The sequence below is a fragment of the Benincasa hispida genome, chromosome 1 (genome assembly GCF_027475165.1).
Source record: "Benincasa hispida cultivar pf3 chromosome 1, pf3_genome.v1.1, whole genome shotgun sequence".
NCBI classification, from domain to species: Eukaryota; Viridiplantae; Streptophyta; class Magnoliopsida; order Cucurbitales; family Cucurbitaceae; genus Benincasa; species Benincasa hispida.
The window spans coordinates 1,567,433-1,590,097 of record NC_143478.1 but is presented as its reverse complement, the minus strand read 5'-3'; the positions used below and the strand labels follow the sequence as shown (position 1 = coordinate 1,590,097).

Below are 22,665 nucleotides of genomic sequence, written 5' to 3'. Positions count from 1 at the left end.
TGTTAAGGTAAAAGTTAATTTAGTAGAGTCTCACATGAATTAAGTGTAGGATTTTAATTGTTCCATGTATATTTAATTAGGGTATGGGTTATGTATTTAAATTTACTCATGAAAATCCTATAAATAGGATTGACATTGACATTGTTGATGTATCCAAGTGTATAGAGAAGAACGCAGAAAGTGAGTTCAATCAAAAGTATGAACCAAGTTTGAAGAGTCTTTCAATTAAAAGTATTTTTTTCCCTTTCAAATGATCGTTTGTTGGTTATTTATTTGTGAGTGTCCATCACACGCTTCCAACAATTAAATAAATATAAACTAAAAAAAAATAAAGAAGAAACGAGGAAAAAGAGAGAAAAAAATTAAGGGTAACACTTAAGTGCATCCGAGTATCGTCCATCTTTATTCTTCCCACTCTCATCATTCACATAAAAAATCATTAAAATATTGCAAAAAAGAAATAAGAAGAATTAAGACATGTCAAATTATGGTTGAACGATTTTGGTGAGATGCACAAAGATAGGTATCAACTAGGATGCAATTAAATATTTTTTTGAAAAAATAATGCAAGATTTTGGGAGAGAAAAAAAGTGAAGGAAAACAGAGAAATAGAGTGGTTTCGAAAAAACCATAACAAACCCATGGGTTTGGGCTTTAAAATGAGACCAGTAGAGAAATAAATAAGTTGCATGAAACTATAAAGTTGCATACTACTTGTCCTAGGGGTTTTAAAAAAATCTGATAATCCGACCAACCCGGACTACCCAACCCAAATCGTCGGGTTGGGTTGGGTTAAAAAGTATTAAAAAAATTAAATTCCGGGTCGGGTCTCGGGTTACTCCCATTTAGGGTCAGGTTGAACCCTCGCCGCCTAAATGCTTCCCCAATCCCCAATGTTGTCGATCCCTCTCATCTCAAGTCTCCGACCTCACGTCTCTGACTCTGGCCTCGTGCCTCTGACTTCGGCCTCACGCCTTCGACAGTTGATCGGAGACTTGTAAATACCTCTGACTCTGACCTCATGCTCTGGCTCCAGTCTCATGCTTTCGGCCTCACGTCTCCAGTCTCACGCTTCGACCTCATGCCTTCGGCCGTTGATCGCAGACTTGCAAATCGCAATCACCTCACACCTCCCGTCTCTCATGCCTCACGCCTTCGGCCTCATGGTCTCTCACACCTCCACCCTCCCGGCCCCTCGTAGTCGTTCTTCACGCCTCTGCCTCAGATATGCCTCAGAAGTTAGATCTATTGTTCTTCACGCCTTTGCCTCAGATCTGCTATCCTTCATGCCTCCGCTTCCGATCCAACTCCTTCATGCCATATCTTCGTCGTGCGTTTTAGTCTCACACCAGATCTCTCAGTTCGTTCATCATCTCTCAGTCCTTCATGCCAGATTTTCAACGTCTGTTTCTTTTGGTATGGAGTTTTTCCTTTTCTTTTTTATTGATGATGTTGAATTGGAAATTTGTAGTATTGTTTATGTGTTAATCACTGTTAAGTCAATATTAGGATGAATTATGAGTGGTTAATCCCTAAATTATTCATTACTTAATTTTTACCTTACCATTGTGTAACTAATTGAATCAATTTTTGTTCGACCTCGCAGTGTCTCGAGGATAGTTAGATTCTTTAAAGCCGTCACGATGGACACGAAATCAGATACAGTCGAATCACCATTTTCTAACTTCATCGTGAGTAAAATAAATTAATTTCTATTATGTAAATATACTATTTATGTGTGATTGATCTTTATACATAAGTTGTTCTGAGTTAATTTAGAAGTTAATGTTTTTTTTTTTTTAATTGTATAGGTAGGTGTAATTAGTTGTTTACTAGTTTTATTTATTTTATAGATGGACAGTAGTAGTGATAATACAAATGAAACTGGTAATAATGAAATGTCGCCTCCTCCTCCTCCCCTTCCAAATGTTAGCCAAACTCCTATAAATATACCACCCGTACCTCCCAAGTCCAATCGAAAGAGACCTAATAAATCAACTTCGTCTATTAGGATCATTTCACAAAAATGGAAGCGAGTGCTAATGATGGAGCTAAGTGCAAGTGTAACTATTGTGGTAAAAATTACACATGTGACAGTAATACTTGTATAACTAGTACTTTATGGAAGCACTTAAAAATTCAATGTAAAGAGTACCCATATAAAGAAGAAGAAAATGGACAAACCACCCTAACTCTTGTACCTTCAAACGATGGAAAATGAGTCAATGCTAGTAATTTTGTGACAAAAATGTTTAGCAAACAAGCATATAGACTAGCATGTGTTAAGATGATAATTATTTTAACAAAATTGTTCAAATTTGTTTTGAGTGATATGAAAATCATCTTTTAAAATAATATATAAAAAAAGATTATTACGAATATAAGAATCTTATTTCAACTCATATGTATAACTAAATTTCATTTTTAACGTTACAAAACACGCACTTAATTTTAACTAGTTGAAAAAAAAAGTCTGTTAAAAGGTAAATTTGGCAATTGAATTTTAAGGTATCAAAATTTAACAAGTCGATGAGATTTAAAGTTTATGAGAATTGATACACCTCTAAGGACTGTTTGGGGCATTGAGATATATATGATGTGAGGAGTTCTGATGTCTAGAAAGTTTTGATGTCTGGGGAGTTTTGATCAAGTATGATCGAGTATATTCAAGCACTAAGATGATATAGGATGTTGGGATATACCATCTCATATTGGGCCTCCAAACAGTCTAAAGATTTTGTGTTAAATTTAATATTTATCTTTTTAAATATGAATATTTAAGGGCCGTTTGGAGCAAAAAGTTGTTTATTATAGTCTTAGATTATTATAACTGGGTTATAATTAGTTTGTACACCCCTTTATACTATTTTAAGATTAAATTACAAAATGTATTCTCAACTTTGGTTTTTGTTTTAAAAAATATATCTAATTTTGTTGTTCTTCTTCTCTCTCCCTCTTTCATCCGACGTTTGCTTTTTTCTCCGGCGAGACCACGCGACTTCTTCTTCTTCTCTCCGTCGTTTCAGTTTGGGTTGCAGAGCGAGACCGATCGCCGGAGAGCGAGACGATAAAGCTCAATCGCGTGCGCGGGGTTCGGTTTTAGTAATTTCACCCGTGAGACAAAGGATTAGAAAAAACCTCATTTTAAAAAAGTAGGGCAAATCTCAAAAACATCATGGTTTTGGCCTCACTGGTGTTCCCTTACAGAAAGTTTTCATTGTTCCTCCATTCTTCCAGAGGTATACTCTCTTTCTCTTTCAATGTATTCCACAATTTCCTCTCCCATACTTGATTTCTTCATTGCAGTGATTTCATGTCAACGCTCGTGCGCTCTTCTATCTCAATTGCTTTTTTCTACTCACATTGTCGGTGATAAGCCGGTTCTTGTAAGTATTACTTGGTTCCCCCTCCTTTGCCGATTGGTTATCGCCTATTGCCTCACATTTTGCATTTCGGAGTTATGGATTTCGATGAATGATTCTCAGGTTCGGGATTTCATACACTCCGCATTATATGATCCAAATCATGGATACTTCGCTCACCGGTCACGGTCGGTTGGAGTTCTGGAACACAGCATTAAATTCAATCAACTTGAAGGTATGCCATCATTTCGAAGTTGTATAGTTTGGGTGTTCACGAGCATTTAGGCATGAGTTATTGGGATTGACGAGAGTTTCAAAATTGTGTTATCTCTGTTTTGCTGTAATGGCTTGCAAACTGTGTCCAGGAGGCAGGTTTAAGAGTAATCATATTTCCGATCAAATGATTTATGCTGTTTATCTTGAACTTTGAAGGAGGTGGTGTGTGTTTGTTTTTGAACTTTACGGCTATATCTATAAGCAAATTTTGCTGACCATGTGGCCTTTTGTATTTTTTTTCGCCCATTCTATAATTGTTGAAAGCCCTCCTCTTAAGGTCAAAAGTATTTGTAGAATAGGTCTATGGAATTAAATATTTTCGTACAAAAATGGGAAACAATGCCATTTTTTTTTCAAATTTGTTTTTTATGGAAACAAATGCTTTCATTGAAAAAAAAAATGAAAGAATACGATGGCATATAAATAAACCAAACCCACAGAAAAAGTCTCACTAGAGAAAGGTTTCCAACTAAGATATTGCCCAGAGAATAATTACAAAAAAAATCTTCGAGACTGAAGTCCAAAGAGAAATATGAAACCTCACCAAAGACCAAATTTCGTTAGGATCCCTGTCCACACCTTGAAACACTCTATGGCAGACAATAGTAGCTCGAGTGAGCTGCTTGCATAAAGGAAAGAGTCAGAAAACCTCGTGCGTGGCACTGTACACTTTTTTTTTTCTTTCTCAAATTTTCAGCATTGAAATTGATTTTAGTAATAATTATGTGAATAATGATTTACGGGGTTTATTTGGCTATGATATTTATGTCATATTGATTTTATGTTTTGGAAGGCACCCATCTCCGAGACTTCCATTTCTATTGTTTTTCCTAATTTATGCTGACATTTTCCTTTCCCAAGATTTCTAATGTGTAGTTTTCTGCTAAATCTTTTCAATGTGTTGTATTATATTCTTGTCAACTCAACATGCTAATTTTTTAAGAAGCATAATCCAGTACTATTGATATCATTCTATAATGTTTGATTTAGGCAGGAAAGCTTATATGAGGTACTTGGATAAAATTTACAAGCAGAGTGACATATCATGGTTTACTCCAGTGGAGATTTTTAAGGCAATTGGTTTCTCTATCTCTCTTTCATGCATACACACGCACATATGCACACAATGCACAGATTCATTGTTCCTCCCCTAACTAAATCATTTTGTAGATTTTCATATTTCTTTTGTCCAAGTTGTTGAATAGTTTCTTAATTTTTACTCTTCTTCTAATAATAATAAAAAATTCCAAATGTGAAATATGTCTATGGGACTATTAGATTTTTTTTAGCTCTTTGAGAATACTATATCATATGTGGAGGCAGGGTTTGAATCTATGAACTCTTAGAGGGGAGTAAAGATGCCTTAACCGTCGAGCTATGTTCATATTGGTGGAGAATAAGATATTTGTTTTCCATTGTACCAATGGGTTCAATATTGAGTATTTCCTCAATATGACCTTACTTGAAAATGGTCTGTTAGTTATATATAAAGTATATTAGTATCATTGTGTTCTTGAGTTCTAAGAAGTATTCTCTAAATATTTTTGAGAAACGAATTTAAACTAGCATGAAAAAAATATATTCACGTATCTTCCTTGTTAATTTTTTGCTAGACCATGGTGAGAGTAGAATCAAAATTTCCAGAATCAAAATTTCCTTTCTCAACATTTATGAAATCTAGCTAATTTGATAGTAAGTTTGTGGCTACATCATTCACGTTTGCTTTTGTCGGTCAATTTTGCACCGTCAGCTTTCATTGTCTTTGATTTTGCAATTTTGTTTCCTTGTAGCCTTGGTATGCCCATGGGATTGCTGAAGCAATCATGCGTACTGCTAATCTTTCTGTTCCACTAAAAGTAAGATTTCTATCTTTCTTGTTACTTTAACCGTAAGTTCATAGCCACACAGGATCTTTTTGTGGTATTTTTCCCACTTAGGGGAGGCATGCGATCCAAACTTTTTCCTGGCTGCTAAATCTAATTAACTTTGCTATCGGAGGATATCTTGTCTTCCCATCTTCGGTTTGTTTTGAGTGCTAAATAACTAATACTTTTGTGGTAGCCTGTTGAGGTGTCTTGTCCCACCCAAGAAACTAGAGATCTTTGTGATGTCTTGTCCCACCCAAAAAAGCTAAAGATCTTTGTATTGTATGTAATTGAAGCATTGGCAATCCTTTCTTTTTTCTTTTTGATGAATCAGAGCGACTAAGGGTTGAATATCAGTGGATCGTGGTAGCAAGGCCATTCTGCCACTTACAATATCCTGTTGCGTATTTAAGTTATTGACACTCCTTTCCATACAACCTTAATGTGACTATAGTTGAAAGTTGAGATTTACTGATTTTTTATGTGAGTATTGCATGAGATATGTGGTTATAAGTTATAAGCCATTACTGCTAATTGGTAACTGATTTTGGATTTCAATTTAAGAATTCAGTATTTTTACTCGAGCTATATGGATACTCCCCTGCCGGGTGCCTCAACACTATGCTATTATTTTTCTGGGTTGGAAGCAAAAAAGCAAAAATGTTGTATCACTAACAGAGATATACAGTAGAGTGCAAGAGACCAAGCCACTAGATGAACAATATCAGGGGTTTGAAAAGTATCTCTATATTTTTCTTCACAGGTTTATTCTGTTTCTTGAATCCAAATATTCCATTGGCATTGGGAGCAGTCAAACAATCAATTAGTCATAACCTTCTTTTAAAATAGGAGCCTTCAGGAAGTTGAACAAGTTATATGTTTTAAATCTTTAATCTTTAATTATGTTATGCCTGCTTGATTGTGTGTATGTGTGTGTTTTTTATGTGTCCACAGATATATGAAATTGGTGGTGGATCAGGAACGTGTGCAAAGGGGATAATGGATTACATAATGTTGAATGCACCTACAAGAGTTTACAACAATATGACTTATATGTATGTGCTTTCGCTGCATTTTTTTTTTCTCTACCATGAAATTAGTAATACCTTTCGATGCCTGCATTGAGCTGAGATATATTTCTATCTTTTAGGGCTCAATTACTTTATGCATAGCACATCTATGCCTTGTGCTCTAAATATAGCCAAGGAACAACTTTCAACAGCTTTCTTTTCGTTAAAGAGGCTCAGTTTTTATGGAGGGAATCTTATAGACTTCTATAGTTTTCCCCTAAATATCCTCTATAATATGTATATGATCATATATTTCATAATACAATTTTCCTAAAGAATATATGTTATTGACCATAAATTGTTTTTTTTTCTTTTTTTTTTGGTAGGAAACAGTGCATTAACTTTAAATTATTAAAAGATAGATATACATTGCACAGTGTTGATTTTTTATTTATAAGAAACATAATATATAACAATCTTAATGAATACTTTGACCAGTGAATCAATTAGTAGGATATCATAAAATAAATCACAAGGAAAAAAAGAACATTTTATCTTCTATTTGTATCTTAAAAATATATAAGAATAGTTTTTAAGTCTTCTATTCTTGAATTATCAACAATATTTTCACTGGTACTTGTCAAATAATTAAAACCTATACATTGATTGTTTTGTAAGAAATTATTGAAAATTTCACAATTTCCCCTTTCCTCTTGTTTCAATATTCTGTCCTCATGTCTCATGTGAAAATTACATATATGACTGTAGCTCAGTGGAAATAAGTCCATCATTAGCAGAGATACAAAGACAAACTGTTGGAGAGGTTCGTAGTCACCAATCAAAATTCAGAGTAGAGTGCCGTGATGCTGTTGACTTGAGTGGATGGGGTATGTTCTCGTACTTTTCAGTTTTCTCTAAACTAGTGCTGTCAATCAGTTGCACACCTTTGTCTTAGGCCGTGTGTGGGTGGGTGGGGTTAAGCATTCAGTTTAAAGTGTGGGTGAGAAAAGAGAAGATATTCCAAAGTAGATACAAGTGTTTAAAGTTTAAACTGTGTTCGTTGTTATTCTTGTATCCTTGACAATCTGAAATGGATAGTGGGTTATTACTTTTTTTTTTTCTTCTTTATTTAAACATTATTTTGTGTTTATGATTCTACAATATATTTGTAATATTATCCATTGCCCTTGTATCACAGGAGACGTGGAGGAGCAGCCATGTTGGGTAATTATGCTTGAGGTATATCTCATTTTTAGCTCACGTAGTCTCGTATATCTTCACAAAGTTCACATACTTTCAAATTTGTGAAGGAAAGAATTTATAGATTCTTTTTCCAAGTTTATATGTATACCAGGGAATAATTGTTGATTGTACAGTCGCCTTTTTGTACTTAAATTAGCACTGGTCAATCTTGCATGTGAGCATGTAGAGAAGGTGATCGTGCATGAGAAATTGAAACCATGCTCAATAATAAACCTAGGGAAAAAGAGCCAAAGATTAACTTGTGAAACATTTGAAATTGTTGATCTTTGAATCAGAAGAATTTACTGAGATAAAATATACTAGTAAATTGTAAATCAGTAACCGTATGCATCAACGGTCCGTGGCTTTTTCCTCAATTTCCTTATTGAAAATTAAATTATGTATGATTGCATATGCATGGAATATGGACACAGGGATTGAGATGTTTTTTTTATGAAATAGTCCATCATAGTTGTGTTTCCTCAATTGTCACTCGTTTCGTTGCCCAATCAAAGTGAGCCATAATCATGTGACAAATTTTCACTGAAGACATTGTTGAGCATGTATTTTTAATCTTCTAGTGGTTTCTAACTTCTTTCAATTTTGAGTCAATTTTATGTTTCATTGACCAGTTAAATTGTTGATTTCTCACAGGTACTAGACAATCTTCCTCATGATCTTATTTACTCAGAAAATCAGGTTTCCTCATGTATGGAAGTATGGGTAGAAAAGCAACTTGACAGGTATGCATTATTATTCATGCCTGCCTAAATTTAGATCTTGCTACATTTTCCTAAAAGAGATCTCTTGTTAGACTAGTGGTTCATTTATTTCATCTTTATGTGATATGGTTTAAATATTTTAAGAAACAAAGGTGTTCTGCTAACAACTTTAGCCTTAATTACCTGGTCCATAGTCATTTTCTGGCCACTTGCATCCTTGGGCCTCATCCAGAAGAAAGGAAGAAAAAAAAAAATGATCTCATTGTTTTTGCCATGGTTGAAGCAGCTTCCTACCTGCCTCTATTTTAAAAATTGTAGTCATCAGGCAGTGCACGAATCTCACAGCCACTTGTTCATCACTTGCCCATTTGTAGCCAATTTTTGGTCGGAATTCACTGAATTTTTTCCGATGAGACCCAAATGACTCTCTTGAATGGATTATATCACTGTATACTGACCGTCCTTTCAAGAACGACTAAGAATGGTTATGGACCAGTATCATTCCAGCTATTTTGTGGAAGATTTGGGAGGAGAGAAATGCTAGGATTTTTCAAGACATTGTCAAATCTTCCGATGAGGTTTTAGAGTTGGCCATTATGAATGCATTCTTTTGGTGTAAAGATAATAGATGTACAGGCCATCATGAGCCACAGTTCATCTTTTCTTATTTTGAATTGGAAGCATCTTTTGTATACCTTTTGAAATGGTCCTTTTTTTGTATAACTCTTGGATATTTTATTTATTCAGTGCATATAAGAAATTTCTCTAGTTCTTATGATGTGATTTGGTGACGGATGAGAACTAAAAATGTCGCCTAGCAAGGTGTTTTGCTTATTTTTTCCCATGACAATTTTTTCGAGTTGTTGCTGATCGTGCTTGTCTATGGCTACAGGGAATCACTTGTGGAATTATATAAGCCACTGCAAGACCCTCTTATTAAGCGTTGTCTAGATATTGTGAATTTCACTGAAAATGACCATGCCAAAAGCAGTGTTTTATCAAAGGCAAAAGGCATTTGGTCTAAAGCTTTTCCAAAACCCAGAAGATCTTGGCTACCAACTGGATGCTTGGTGAGAAACCATTTCATTGATCTTGTCCCCCTCCGTCCCCCAAGATTTCACTAACTTTTAGTGTTCTATACTGGTTGTTCAGAATCTACTCGAAGTGTTGCATCGTGTGCTACCAAAGATGTCGTTAATTGCCTCAGACTTTAGTTACTTACCTGATGTGAGGATAGCTGGTGAAAGAGCACCATTAGTTTCAACCAAAGTATGTTCTTTCTTCTAGTTGACGAGAATTGAGATTCCTGCTGCTTGGCATCTTCTGGATGATAGGTCTTATGTCATTCGATTTCAAAACCAGTACATAAAATGAGCTCTCTTTACTTTTTTGGGGGGTTCTATTTTGGTCATTGTACATTTGATTTTAGTTCACTTTGGTCTCTATACTTTTAACTTTGGTTCATTTTGGTTCCCGTACTTTCAAAAGGTGTAATTTTGATCCTTGTACTTTCAAAAGTAACAATTTTGGCCCCTTCGTTTTCATTTTAACTTCATTTCTAAGGGATCAAAAGAGTCACTTTTTTAAAAGTTCAAGGACTAAAAAGAACCAAAGTTAAAAGTACAAGAACTAAAACGAACATTTTGAAAGTACAAAGACCAAAATGAATCAAAATCGAAAGTATCGGGATCAAAATGAACATTTTAAAATTACATAACCAAATGAACCATAGTAAAAAATACAGGGACTAAAGTAGTATTTAAACTTCTTCTTTCTTTCTCTCTTCTTTATTTATTTATTTTTGGAAAACAAGAACATAAAATGATTGTAGTTTCAATTGTTTTCGTTTTTTTTTTTTTGTGCGCAGGCAAATGGAAGCAGCTCAGACTATGAAAGCTATTTAGATGCAACGGTATGCAAGCCTGGAGTCCAGAAACTTGAAATTGGATTCAATTTTCTATCTTTCCTGCACCAGCTATTGCCTTTTTATTTGCTAGCGAGCGTTGCCATTTCCATAGTGATAAGTACTCAAGTGATTTTGGTTGATATGCAGGGTGATGCTGACATCTTCTTCCCCACAGACTTTGTATTACTGGAACAGATTGACCATTATTGTTCTGGATGGCTGAAATTACATGAAGATAAAAAGCCAAAGATGGGGAAAAAGAGGCGAACAATAATTGTAAGTTGCACCCTTTCTGATATATTATTCGTTGAAACATTAGAAAGTTGGGCTCTTGAGGAAAATGCTGCTTGATTCTTGAGAACTTAGTCCATGAGGGATGAATAACCTGTGATGCGAAACAAAGTTTAAATATTGTTTTTGTTTCTGATTTCTTTATAATGCGAACGAGATTACTAACTACTAAGATTTTATTTGATAACCATTTGATTTTTGAAAATTAAACATATAAATACAACTTTCACTTTTCTTTGTTTTGTTATTCACTTTCTACTGATGTTTTCCAAAGCTAAGTCAATTTTTGGGACATTTAAAAAATGTGAAAACTATAGTGTGGAAATTGAGAGGAAACAAACATAAATCTCAAAAAACAGATAACTAAAAACGAAATCATTAACAAACGAGACGTAGTTAAATTCTGGTGATTACTGCACGATGAGTTCGATTTCACTGTTAAATTCCTCTTCGGATTGCTTAACTTGTGTTTCTGGTGCCAGCTTGACACTTCATCTTTCATGGAAGAGTTTGGATTGCCATCAAAGACGAGATTGAAGGATGATTACAATCCCCTTCTGGATGACTTCAAGAACACCAAATTTTATCTCAGCGTTCCAACACACAACATCAAGTAGTAGAGGTAGTGAGGAGGCTTAGGACAATTATGTGATGGAAAATTTTGAATTCTTTCTTTCTTTTCATAGCGTTTTGTATGCCTTAGAAATCAGAACATGGAATCTCTTTAGACGAGAAAAAAGGTTATCGAAATTGATAGTTGGGACGGGATGAACATCATCATCGAGTCGCCTCTAAAGCAGAAGAGTGGTTTGGAAGTTTTCTTTTCTGGACATGGTAACGATTGAAATGCTGGAGAGATCATTTCCACGCAAGAGGTCATAAACATATACTCTGAAATATTGATTTTCATCAGATTTAAGAGGAGGATGTCACCAGGTTCCGGGCCTTGGAGAGGGCACGGTTATAGCGATTCAGTTATTTAAAAAAATAGTGTGAAATGAAATGAAAAGGAGGAAAGTAGGCAGCTGCAACTGCAATCACTGGGAGCATCTAGTCATGGAAGTAGTTAATTTCATGCAGAAGAGAGTTCTTTTTGTTTACTCAAAACTAATTATGGGAAAATAAAAAGCATCTATTCATTCTTTTGTATGCCATTTAAGCAATGACTTTGTATTTATTTATAAAGAATGGGGAATGACAATGAAATTATCTTGTACTTGAATGTTGATTTTAATCTCTAATCTGTTAATTGATGATATATTGATTAGCTAAGCATATATCTTCACCATATTTCCAGTCCCTGAGTTTGACCCCCTGTTTTCTGAATGCATCACATTTAATCCACCACTTTCAAACCAAGGATTGAAACTTTTTTTAATTTCTAAACTTCAGGTTTCAAAATCGATATCAAGATAATCAATATCTTTTTTATTATTGTTATTATTTTATGTAAAAAAGAAAAAGGAAAAATAGCATACTAATCCCAATAATAAAATTTTACAACTTAATTTGAAAGTTAAAAGCCAGATAATAAATTTAAATAAATTTTTAAAAAAATTTGATTAACATAATAATTTTATTAAGGACAAATAGCAAAAAAACATCTCTAAAATATAGTGGTAATTATAATTATATCTTCAAATTTTCCATTATAAAAATTAAGCACTCAAACTTATAAAAATATATCTTCAAACTTACATTAGGTTTGAATGATAAAACTTGAGCCCTTCATAGTTAAAATGGGGCCTCCAAACTTAAATTTGTAAAAATTTATCCCTTAAAACATTTAATTTTAGATATTGAAGTTTTACTATAGTTTTATAATTGTTAGAAAATATATATACTGCACTCAAGAGAACATGGCAGATGCATCTCAAACCCACTCCACAATGCCCATTAGGGTTCTCACGCTCATGATCAGGAATGTCAGTTCCCAATTTGTATCCATTTCTGAAATCAAAATCTGAGGAGTTTCTGTAAACCCTTCTGGAATGGGAGCATTTCAAGTCATTTTTTGGATAGAAGCTCTCTTTCAGCTTTCCAAGATCCTCAAAGATCAAACATGTTTTTTTGGGATATTTCTTCTTCAAATTTCGGACAGTTCTGGGCATATTCAGAGATGGGTTTCGAGAAGTGAGTTAAAGAGGTCTGGCAGTAGTTTAATGGTACCTCAAATTTAATGTTTGAGTTAATTTATTCGAATGTATAAGTTTAAAGACCCAATTTTAATTATTGTATAAGTTTGATGACTTAATTTTTTATCATTCAATGTTTGAAAATCCAATTTCTACAACTATATGAATTTGAATCTAATTCTAACACTTTTATAAATTTGAAGACTCAATTTTTACAATTAAAAGTTTTGAATATAACTACAACTACCACAATTAATAAAATTCAACATATTCATAAAATTAAAACAATTATAAAAACCTTCAAGAAATATAGATAGGAGACGTTTGGGACAATAAATTAGTTATTATAGTTCAAAATTATTATAATTGGATTATGATAGTTTGTATTTGAGATGTAAATTATTTTAGTTTAAGTTATAATATTGTATGTATTTGAAATGTAAACAATTTTAGTTTAAGAAAGAAATAATAAATACCATAGAAAAAAAAATGTAAAATAGTAAAAATTGTAATAAATTAGCATTATTATATTTTGATGATCTTTATTCCAATCGCCCCTTAGTTTCTATTTGATCTCTTTAGCACCATAAATTTGAAACAGGAGACAAAACATAATGTTATACGAATGGGTGTCGTCCATTCAAAGCACGTGCATGTTAAATATAACAAAATTTCAGGGTATAAGATCTATTGTAGTAGAGTAGAATATGGAATAATAAGTGATTCCCCAAAATTTAACTAATTTCAAAATCCGAAGAAAAATGGCGACCAATTTCAATAGACAACAAAATGATACTAAAAAAGAAAACGCAAAGTGCAAATACAACTGCAATTCCATTCTCCCATAACATTACGCATTCTCAACACAAATCTTGCAAACAAACTAGTATTTAATTGGAGCTATTACTTGCAACTCGGGACCGAGCTTCTCGTCTGCAACCTTCTCGGCTTTGACCCTCAACTTAGTCAACTGCTTCTTCTTCTCGTATGCGGCTTGAGCCCTCTCTTTCCTCTTCCTTTCAAGCTCCTGAGAGAACAAAAAAAAAAAAAAGAAATCAGAAATCAGTGTAAAAGAATAATAGATTCAGCCAGCATCATCTATTCACTTCATCAACATGAAAATATATATGGAAGATGACCAAAGCCTTGGCTAGATATGAGGGATGCTTGAAGAAAATGGGAAAAAATTTTAGTACTGATCAGAGTAGTACATACTCCTTCCACGCCTCCATACTATTCCTAAATGATTCTTTAATGGCAAAGAATGAAAAGGAAAATTTCCATACTAATATGGTACTATAATTTTTCGAAGATAAATCATGTGCAATTGGGGAGCACAAAAATATGGCAAAATGTTGATTTGATAGCATTGGAAGAGAGAATTTGTGAATAGAAACCATGTAGAATGGTATAGATTCATCAATCTTAATGCTTACCTTGATAGTGTCATAGTGGTTCCATCCTACTTCTGATGAGAGTCTGCCCAAGAAGCAGTACTTGTGTCCAGCTTGAAGCCTCAAAACCCTAATATTACAATATAGAGAACACGGCGATACAGAAAATCAGAACAAGAAGGCTTGCTTGCATTGTTTCATTTTTTCCATTTGTATCTAAAAATTTGAACTCATAGCTAAGATTATATACTACAACTAAAAGAAAAACGGAATTCATTACTGCCTATTGGCACTGTTAATATAATATGAAGACATTGTCCTCAAACTCACTTGAGAGCATCGGGGATGACCATCCTCTTCATCTTATCATAGGGAGGAGGAACACCTTCATATGCCTTCAAACGAGCAAGAGCAGCAGCTCCACGCTTTGTCTTGTGTGGGATCATCCTAAGAAACGCACGAATAGCAACCAATTAAGCTGTCAACCTTTCTATCTAGTGCATACATTATGGAATTAAAATTCAAAACAGATGAGGGATGAACCCAAGCCCCCAATCTAGAAGCAGAGCATGAAAGACGACTCTTCTCCTTGAGGAAATCAAAATATGGAAAATGAATTCACAGTTTCAATATGACATTCCATTCACAAGCCTAGCAATTTTCCAACCAAACATAGTTAACCATGAAATTGGATTCCACAAGCATCAGATGCCCAATACAGTGTAGACCGTACATGTCACTTACAAATCACAGAAAACATAAGTTGCACACCTGTGTTGCTGCTCCTTCTAAGTCATTTAGATTATAACAAGGCCTTACAAGGAATATGAAGATGGTGAAAAGGAAATTTTCTTCCTAGCCTAACCAGACATAAACTACACAAACTATTAAAATACCACAAAGCATACATGAATGTATGTTGCTGCTCTCATGATCGACTACAGACCTAAGTAAACCGTAGTAAACGCCATTCAAGCAATCTAGAAGACAATCGAACACACATTTTCACCTCAATCTAACCAGAGAAAAAACAGAGCGACAATAGACATTACCCACGGATTGTTCGCCAGAGGATCTTGGCAGGAGCACGGAAGTGAATAGGGCCATGAGAAGGCTTGGTATTCATACGCTTCCTCAAGAACCTCATGTACTTCATCTTCTGGCGAACCAATCCTCCAGAGATGCAAATTTCTTCACATCGAACGACGACCACCTTCTGTCCATTGAGAAGCTCCTTGGCTACGATCGAAGCAAGCCTCCCGAGCATGTGGTGCCTTGCATCAACGACGACGCGCTTCGCGCAGATTCCAGAACCCGACACCATTTTTGGTTCAGCGGCTACTCTCTCAGTCTCAGCGAGCAGCTAGGGTTTTGGGAGAGAAGACGCCCTTTGAGAAGAGATTTCAATATGTATATGGCGATTTTGATTTGATGAACTGGGCCTTATTGGGCTTTTCAAGGCCTATTGTCTCATCGTGGACCTAAAATGTAATGGGCTTTTTATGTAAATTTAGCCCAACCAAAAATCTGGGCTCGTGCATAGATTTAGATGGGTGATTGGGCCTGACTGATTCTTTTGGGAAACTGGACTAGATAGTTAAAAATGGCCGAAAATAATAATGATAAATGAATAAAAATAAAAATCAGATGGGAATATGGGACAAATTAGAAGAATCTTACTTTTAAAATTTTTTAAAAAACAAGTATTGTCTATTATAAATATTATAATGTGTTAGATAGATGCCCAAGCTCAGTGTCAAAAGTCAAATGTCCTCCTTTCATTACCACATGTGTTGGCCATATGTCATACAATAATCCAAATGTGTCACATCCTACTTGCCAAAATCCCTATAAATAAGTAGTCATTTATGACTTTTAAAAGGGAAATTTGTAATAGGTGTCTTTTTTATTACAAATAAATAAATATATATCATTTTTTAAAACTAATTGCATATATAGAATATTTTGAAATATTCGGTTAAAAATTTCATTTTATTCCTAAAATATCCTCGTTTTGTCCGTCTTCTCCATTCTCGTGTGTCTTTGATTTTTTTTGGTCTTTGCGATCTTCTTGATGCTTGCTTTTGAGGTAGTCTGCATTTTTTCATTTTTTTTTTTCGTTTCTGTCGTCTTCTTCATGATCGATTTTGAGGTAGTCTTCATTATTCTCCCGTTTGCTTCTCTTTTCTTTTTCATCGAGCTCGTTGGAGGAGAAATTTTGGACCAATTACAAATTGCCACGTATCATCAAATTTGTAACCAATTAAGAGTGGACATGTGTCTCGAATTTAAGTTGACGACAAAGTCCAATGATGTGGTTTCATCATGACCGTTGAATCCGATAAGATTAATTTGGCCCAATTTGATATTATTATTTGGGTTAAAATTCAACTATGCCAAAAAATAGGTTGAATTTGACCCGAATGTCAAATCAGACCCAAATTCGATTAATTGAGCATAAAGGCCAGGCCCATGGACCAACCAAGCCCAATTTGGGCCCAAGTCCATGTAAGGTCCATAAGAAATCTCTATAAATAGAGGCCCTACCTCTTCATTTAGGGGAGGAATGGAAGGTAAAAGCTCTCTAAAGATTTGAAGTCTAAAGCTCCAAGGATCTGAAGATTATGACTCCTCCAAAGCTCTGAAGATTAGAAGACACTAAAGCTCTGAAGATCAGAAGACATTAAAGCTATGAAGATAGCTCCTAAGATCCAAGACTCAAGCTCTCAAGTGCTGAAGACTGAAGCTTCTCAAGCTTCGAAGACTGAAATTCTCAAATTCTGAAGAAATGAAGATCTAAACTATTTGAAGCTTTGAAGATTAGAAGATTTCAACAAATTAACTGTATCTTCACAAACCTAAGGGCCACCTATGAACTCTATAAACAAAGAAGCTCTCCTCGTTTGGAGGGTCAGCAATTCTAACTCCCGAGAGCTTAAAGGGAATTCTCTACAATCAGAAGACTCCTCGACTCCTGAAGCTGACCATGCTTAACTAAAGTCCTTTGGAGATACAAGCATTTTAAACACCGAAGTTCTTTGAAAATACAAGCATTCTGACCACGCTTGAAGACTAAAGTCCTTTGAAGATACAAGCATTTTGACCACGCTTGAAGACTGAAGTCCTTTGAAGATACAAGCATTCTTCCAAGACTCCAAGCTCAAGAACATCCACACGCTTTGCTTCTATACATCAAGCGTACGCATTCAACCGAGAGAGAATCAGAGGATCAAGTACTAGAGATCGATCCACATCGCATCAAATCAACATCAACATCAGCACCAACTTAAGTTCAACTCCACGAAATAAGTTTCTCAGGATGCCTCGTGTAAACACTAATCCTCCAAAAAGATCAAAAAGCCCAAAGGTCGATCCTCCAAGAAGATCATCAAGCCTAAAAGCCGATCATCCAAGAAGATCAACAAGCCCAAAGGTCGATCATCCAAGAAAATCAACAAGCCCAAAGACCGATCATCCAAGAAGATCAACAAGCCCAAAGGCCGATCATCCAAGAAGATCAACAAGCCCAAAGGCCGATCATCCAAGAAGATCATCAAGCCCAAAGACCGATTATCAAAGAAGGTCATCATGCCTAAAGGTCGATCATAATAAAAGATTAACAAGCCCAAAGGTCGATCATCCAAGAAGATCAACAAGCCCAAAGGTTGGTCATTCAAGGAGATCAACAAGCCCAAAGGTCGATCATCTAAAAAGATCAACAAGCCCAAAGGCCGATCATTCAAGAAGATCAACCGGCTTAAAGACTATAGTTTATTTTGAAAGCATCAAAATATTATGTATTAGAGATTGTACTCACTTTCCACAAAATTAATACAAATACAAAATTAAAGTTTCACGAAATAAATTTCTCTTGAAATCTCGTGCGAACAGAGCTCATGCGCGATTTTCAAGTACGTCTTCTTCATTCTTTCCCATGCGATTATGAGAGGAACGGTTAATCAGTTTTTTGCTCGCGATTTGATATTTTTATTCACGGTTTGCTATTTCTATTTGCGATTTGGTATTTTATCATCCTTTTAGTTTTTTAATTTAAATTTGTTTCATCCTTTTCTTGTGCAAGCCTCTCTCCTAAGTCTAGGTCGCAATTCTTCCTCAATTTTTGGATTTAGTTTCATTTAGGTTTTTAAGATTTGTTTTAAATTTGTACTGTTTTTGGTTTCATTGATGTTTAATTGAAGTATTTTGATATTATCAGTTGATTTGATTATTTCTTCAAGTTTCATTTCATTTCTATTTTGGTTTATATTTAGGCTTTTTATTCAATCAGTCGTGAACTTTCTATCATTGATATTAGTCTACTAATATGAGTCTACTACTGATAGATATATATCATAGTCTATCAATGATATTAGTCTATCACTAATAGATATTGTTTTCTATTTATTATACTAGTTTATCAATGTTATGAGTTTAATTTGTGTTTCTTGCAGTGACTTGAAAATATGATTAAGCTTGCAGTAGTGGTGTTTCATAGCGGACAGTGGGATGATAAACATAATTGCTTGAATTACAAGACTAAAGGCATATTAGTCGATGAGATTATATGTTTTGAAAATTTTGTGCATTTGATATTAAAAGAGATTCAATTGGATGCAACTATTTCTTCAATACAATTATCAATCTTATTGGACTTTGGTATCGATGGCATTCAAAATATGGTTGACATTCATGACGATAATGACGTTGCTTGGTTTTTTAATATAGTTAAAGAACAACGTATAAGACATCCATTAGTTATTCATGCAACTGATATGTTTTTAGAAGGGGTTTCTAATAGTGGGTTTGATCATTTTCTATGTGTTGTGTCTTCTTCTTCTCCAAATAATGATGATTTCAACATTATAACAGATGTTCATATTAGTAGCTTGTCTTCTACATTTGATTTAAAGGAGAATGATATGTTTGCTAGTAAGAAAATAGTATCAAAGTCTTTTTACTACATATCCATAAAGAACAATTTTGAGTTCAAGACTGTAATATCAAATTCTAAATCAATTGTGTTGAAGTGCTCACGAGATAATTGTCTATGGTACGTTCGTGCATCTCGTTATAAGGGTGGGGAACTATGGAAACTTAAAAAGTATATTGCTAATCACAGTTGTTCTATAAATGCTATTCAAACTTCTTATAGACGAGCATCTTTATCATTGATTAGTGATAGGGGTGGCTATTCAAACCACAAAAATTGAACCGTTTCTAAAATCAAACCGAACCGAAAACTCAGTGAATTAAAAAAAATACGGTTTGGTCCGATTTGAAGAAATTTTGAAACCGAATTAATTCGATTCGGTTCGATTTCAATTTCGAAAACCGAATTTGAAACAGAACTGAATCATTTTTAACTTATATATATATATATATATATATATATATATATATATATAATTTGAAACCGAACTGTTTTTAATTTAAAGAACAAAACCGAATTTAAAACCGAACCAAACTGAACCATTTTTTAGTTAAAAAATATAACATAGATTTTAAAAAAAATATATCAAAACCAAATTTAAAACCGAACTGAATTGCATATATGTAGTTCGATTTGGTTCGATTAGAACCAATAAATCGATTCGGATTGGTTTGACCACCAAATTGAACCGAACTGAACTGTTTCCACCCCTAATTGGTGATTGTATGATAAAAGATTTTAGCCTTTGTGACCATTTGATTCCGAATGATATTATGATTCTCATGCGTACTAAATTTGAGGTAAATGTTAGCTACTATAAAGCTTGGAGGACCAAAGAATACATTATGAAGTCAATGAATGGTGATGCAAAGGAATCTTATGCCTTGATCCCAATTTTTTTTTTACAAATCTAAAAGAAATGAATCCAAGTTTTTCTTTTCTCATATCCTTTATATATCACTAATCAAGCTTTCAATGAGTATGTAATCAGTATTTGATAGACTTGTTTAACTGATATGGTCTATCATTAATATTGGTCTATCAGTGATAGATCTATTGTAAAACAACATGTAATTATTCTTTGATATATATATATATTATATTGCAGGTCCATTCAGTCGGTGTTGACAATCAACAAGTGGAAGTAATTTGGATCTTAAGAACTCTAATTCCATTAATTTTAGCAATCAAGTAAGCATGTTCACAATAAAGTAATAGAGTTTCTGAAATTCATACATTTGAGGAATCCTTCACAAATTAGCAACTCCCTACTCGAATTTCCTCTCCAATGGCTAGTAGACCATCACTTGATCTTTTCTACTATACTCTAGAACCTTAAATTGAGTGGTAGAACCTAAAATGAGACTGAATTAAGAGAGATTTTAGAAGAATATTTAGGTGTTTTTTCAATAACAATAGAGAACTTTTCTCTCTTCTAAAAAACCCATATTGCATGACATCTTCTCAGTCAATAGAATTGAATTTTTGTTCAAAAATCTCATGCAATCAATTGATTGTGAACTTGACATCGAGACAAGTTGAGATTGAGTGAAATTTAGGTGTCCCAAGTGGGAAAAACCCACTAAATTTGTATTTTTCATTTTAAAATTGAATTTTATACAAAATTCAATCTCTAATTTGAAATCTAATTTCAAAAATTAAAATGAAAATAAATTTTATAAAATATTAATTCAATAATTAATATTTAAATAAACTTAACTAATTTTAAACAAAATTAATTCCAAAGTAATTAATTAAACAATTTTAATTAATTAAATTAATTTAATAACGCTTGCTTTGATGATTAAACAATTTTGATTGAAGTCTCACTAAACTTTTTAATAGAATTTGATCAAACCTTCATACATGTAACAAACTATCTAATTCATCTTTCCAGGTAGGTTCCCAGGTAGGGGTGCGACGTTTCCATCAACTTAAGTACCCCACCTAGCTAGAACCTGCCTTATAAAAAAGGTCCCGTATAGATACATTTGTTACATATTTAATCTTTTATTAAGAATTATTTAATCCTATTAAACCTATTAAAAGATTAAACTAAGATTTCTAATCTCGTTAGAAAGGTGATCTTAGGTCTATCTCAATCATATTTTAAAACAATTTTAAAAATAATTGCATGCAACTCTTAATTATTGATTTTAATTCTAATTTCATTTAGTTATAACGATTATAAATAAATGAAACAATTAAACATCCAATGCTTGACATACTTCAATTAATCATAACATTTATAATTTAACCTAAGGCTTCATGAAATTTCCATTCATTACTAATATATATAACAATTATATAAATAGGTAATGAATCATACTATAACATACTTTCCATACATACATTCAACCATATATTATAACAATTATAATATAAATGATGCATGAAAATGTTATAGTGCATGCATACATATACTATAACATTTATACTATATGATGCATGAGCATGCTATATAATTTAAATCATGCATATTCATATATATTATAACACTTATAATATAAAATGATGCATGAATATAAATGCATAACCTATGGTGGGATTTTAAAACTGTATGACATACAATATGGCATATAAGAAAAACATACATCACATGTATATTTAATATAAATAGTTGATGAACCGGGATAGGACACCTAAAAAGAAACTTAAAGGCTAACTATTACATGAGAAAGAGTCATCAGGTTCTAAACAGGTGAACCAGGCCTTAAACTGCTTGAATCGAATTGCACTTTAACGAACCCTCTGCATCGATCACGTAGCAAACTTGTTGTGCGATCTTGTAGCAAATGTTACACGATCATGTAGCAAAACCTACATGATCGTGTAGCATTAGCCACACGATCACAATCATTTAGCAAAAGCTATAAAATCGTTTATCAAAAGCTACACGATCGTATAGCTGTAGCTACATGATCTTGTAGAACTACTTCGTCTTCTTATTTTCTTCTTTGAACCTCCCTGGGAACAGCAGAGCGACTCAAACACAATGACTTATAGACTCTATAACATAATTATGCCCAAAACAGGGGCCTTTACTGTCACATCCCGCACCAGATTATCCTCCTAACCTGGACGGAATGGTGACTGCAGCAGTTACCAACCATTTTACTGGCACTTACTGCCTATCTTACCTGTTAAATAATATTCAAACCCTAAATACATACATATTAACTCAGAACTTAACACATTTACATTACAGGGTTTCGCAACATTGTTTATACATGGATATTACAACCTAGTGAGCTTCATCAAGAATACTAGTCACTAGCTAGACACATTTGTACTAACTAATACAGGTCTTCAATTACGCTTCCTTCAACCTGTTTCTTTGAGTGGCAGAGCAGCAGCAGAAAAGTCTTTTGGGAACTGACCACTACCTGAAAAGGAAAAAAATTGAAAATGTGAGCTAGAAGCCCAGTGAGTGACTTAAGAAAAACATAAATCTCATGCTTTAAATTGAAAGCTTGAAAACATAATACTGAAGCTAAAATATACCAAACAAACGTGTACATAAAACCTTTAA

The 22,665-nt window shown here is 33.8% G+C and overlaps 2 protein-coding genes across 3 annotated transcripts; one reads left to right on the top strand and one right to left on the bottom strand.

Moving 5' to 3' along the window:
* Nucleotides 1-2,890: 2,890 nt before the first annotated feature.
* LOC120083075 (NADH dehydrogenase ubiquinone complex I, assembly factor-like protein (DUF185)) lies at nucleotides 2,891-11,896 on the top strand. 2 transcript variants are annotated; one of them, XM_039038618.2, is made up of 14 exons: nucleotides 2,891-3,239; nucleotides 3,307-3,386; nucleotides 3,486-3,597; nucleotides 4,633-4,711; nucleotides 5,429-5,494; nucleotides 6,458-6,558; nucleotides 7,282-7,400; nucleotides 7,712-7,752; nucleotides 8,410-8,498; nucleotides 9,370-9,547; nucleotides 9,630-9,746; nucleotides 10,345-10,389; nucleotides 10,531-10,659; nucleotides 11,157-11,896. In XM_039038618.2, exons 4-14 carry the CDS (start codon nucleotides 4,643-4,645, stop codon nucleotides 11,289-11,291), a joined length of 1,089 nt encoding a protein of 362 aa, XP_038894546.2. In that variant the 5' UTR covers nucleotides 2,891-3,239; nucleotides 3,307-3,386; nucleotides 3,486-3,597; nucleotides 4,633-4,642; the 3' UTR covers nucleotides 11,292-11,896. The 2 variants fall into 2 exon arrangements, with proteins under 2 accessions (XP_038894546.2, XP_038894541.2); XM_039038613.2 differs by having other exon boundaries at nucleotides 4,629-4,711.
* A 1,621-nt stretch (nucleotides 11,897-13,517) lies between these two features.
* Nucleotides 13,518-15,588, bottom strand: LOC120070336 (large ribosomal subunit protein uL13w-like). Its single transcript, XM_039022267.2, has 4 exons — nucleotides 15,256-15,588; nucleotides 14,534-14,650; nucleotides 14,246-14,333; nucleotides 13,518-13,836 (listed from the first exon to the last, which is right to left on the bottom strand). Exons 1-4 carry the CDS (start codon nucleotides 15,525-15,527, stop codon nucleotides 13,693-13,695), a joined length of 621 nt encoding a protein of 206 aa, XP_038878195.2. The 5' UTR covers nucleotides 15,528-15,588; the 3' UTR covers nucleotides 13,518-13,692.
* Between the last annotated feature and the right edge of the window lie 7,077 nt (nucleotides 15,589-22,665).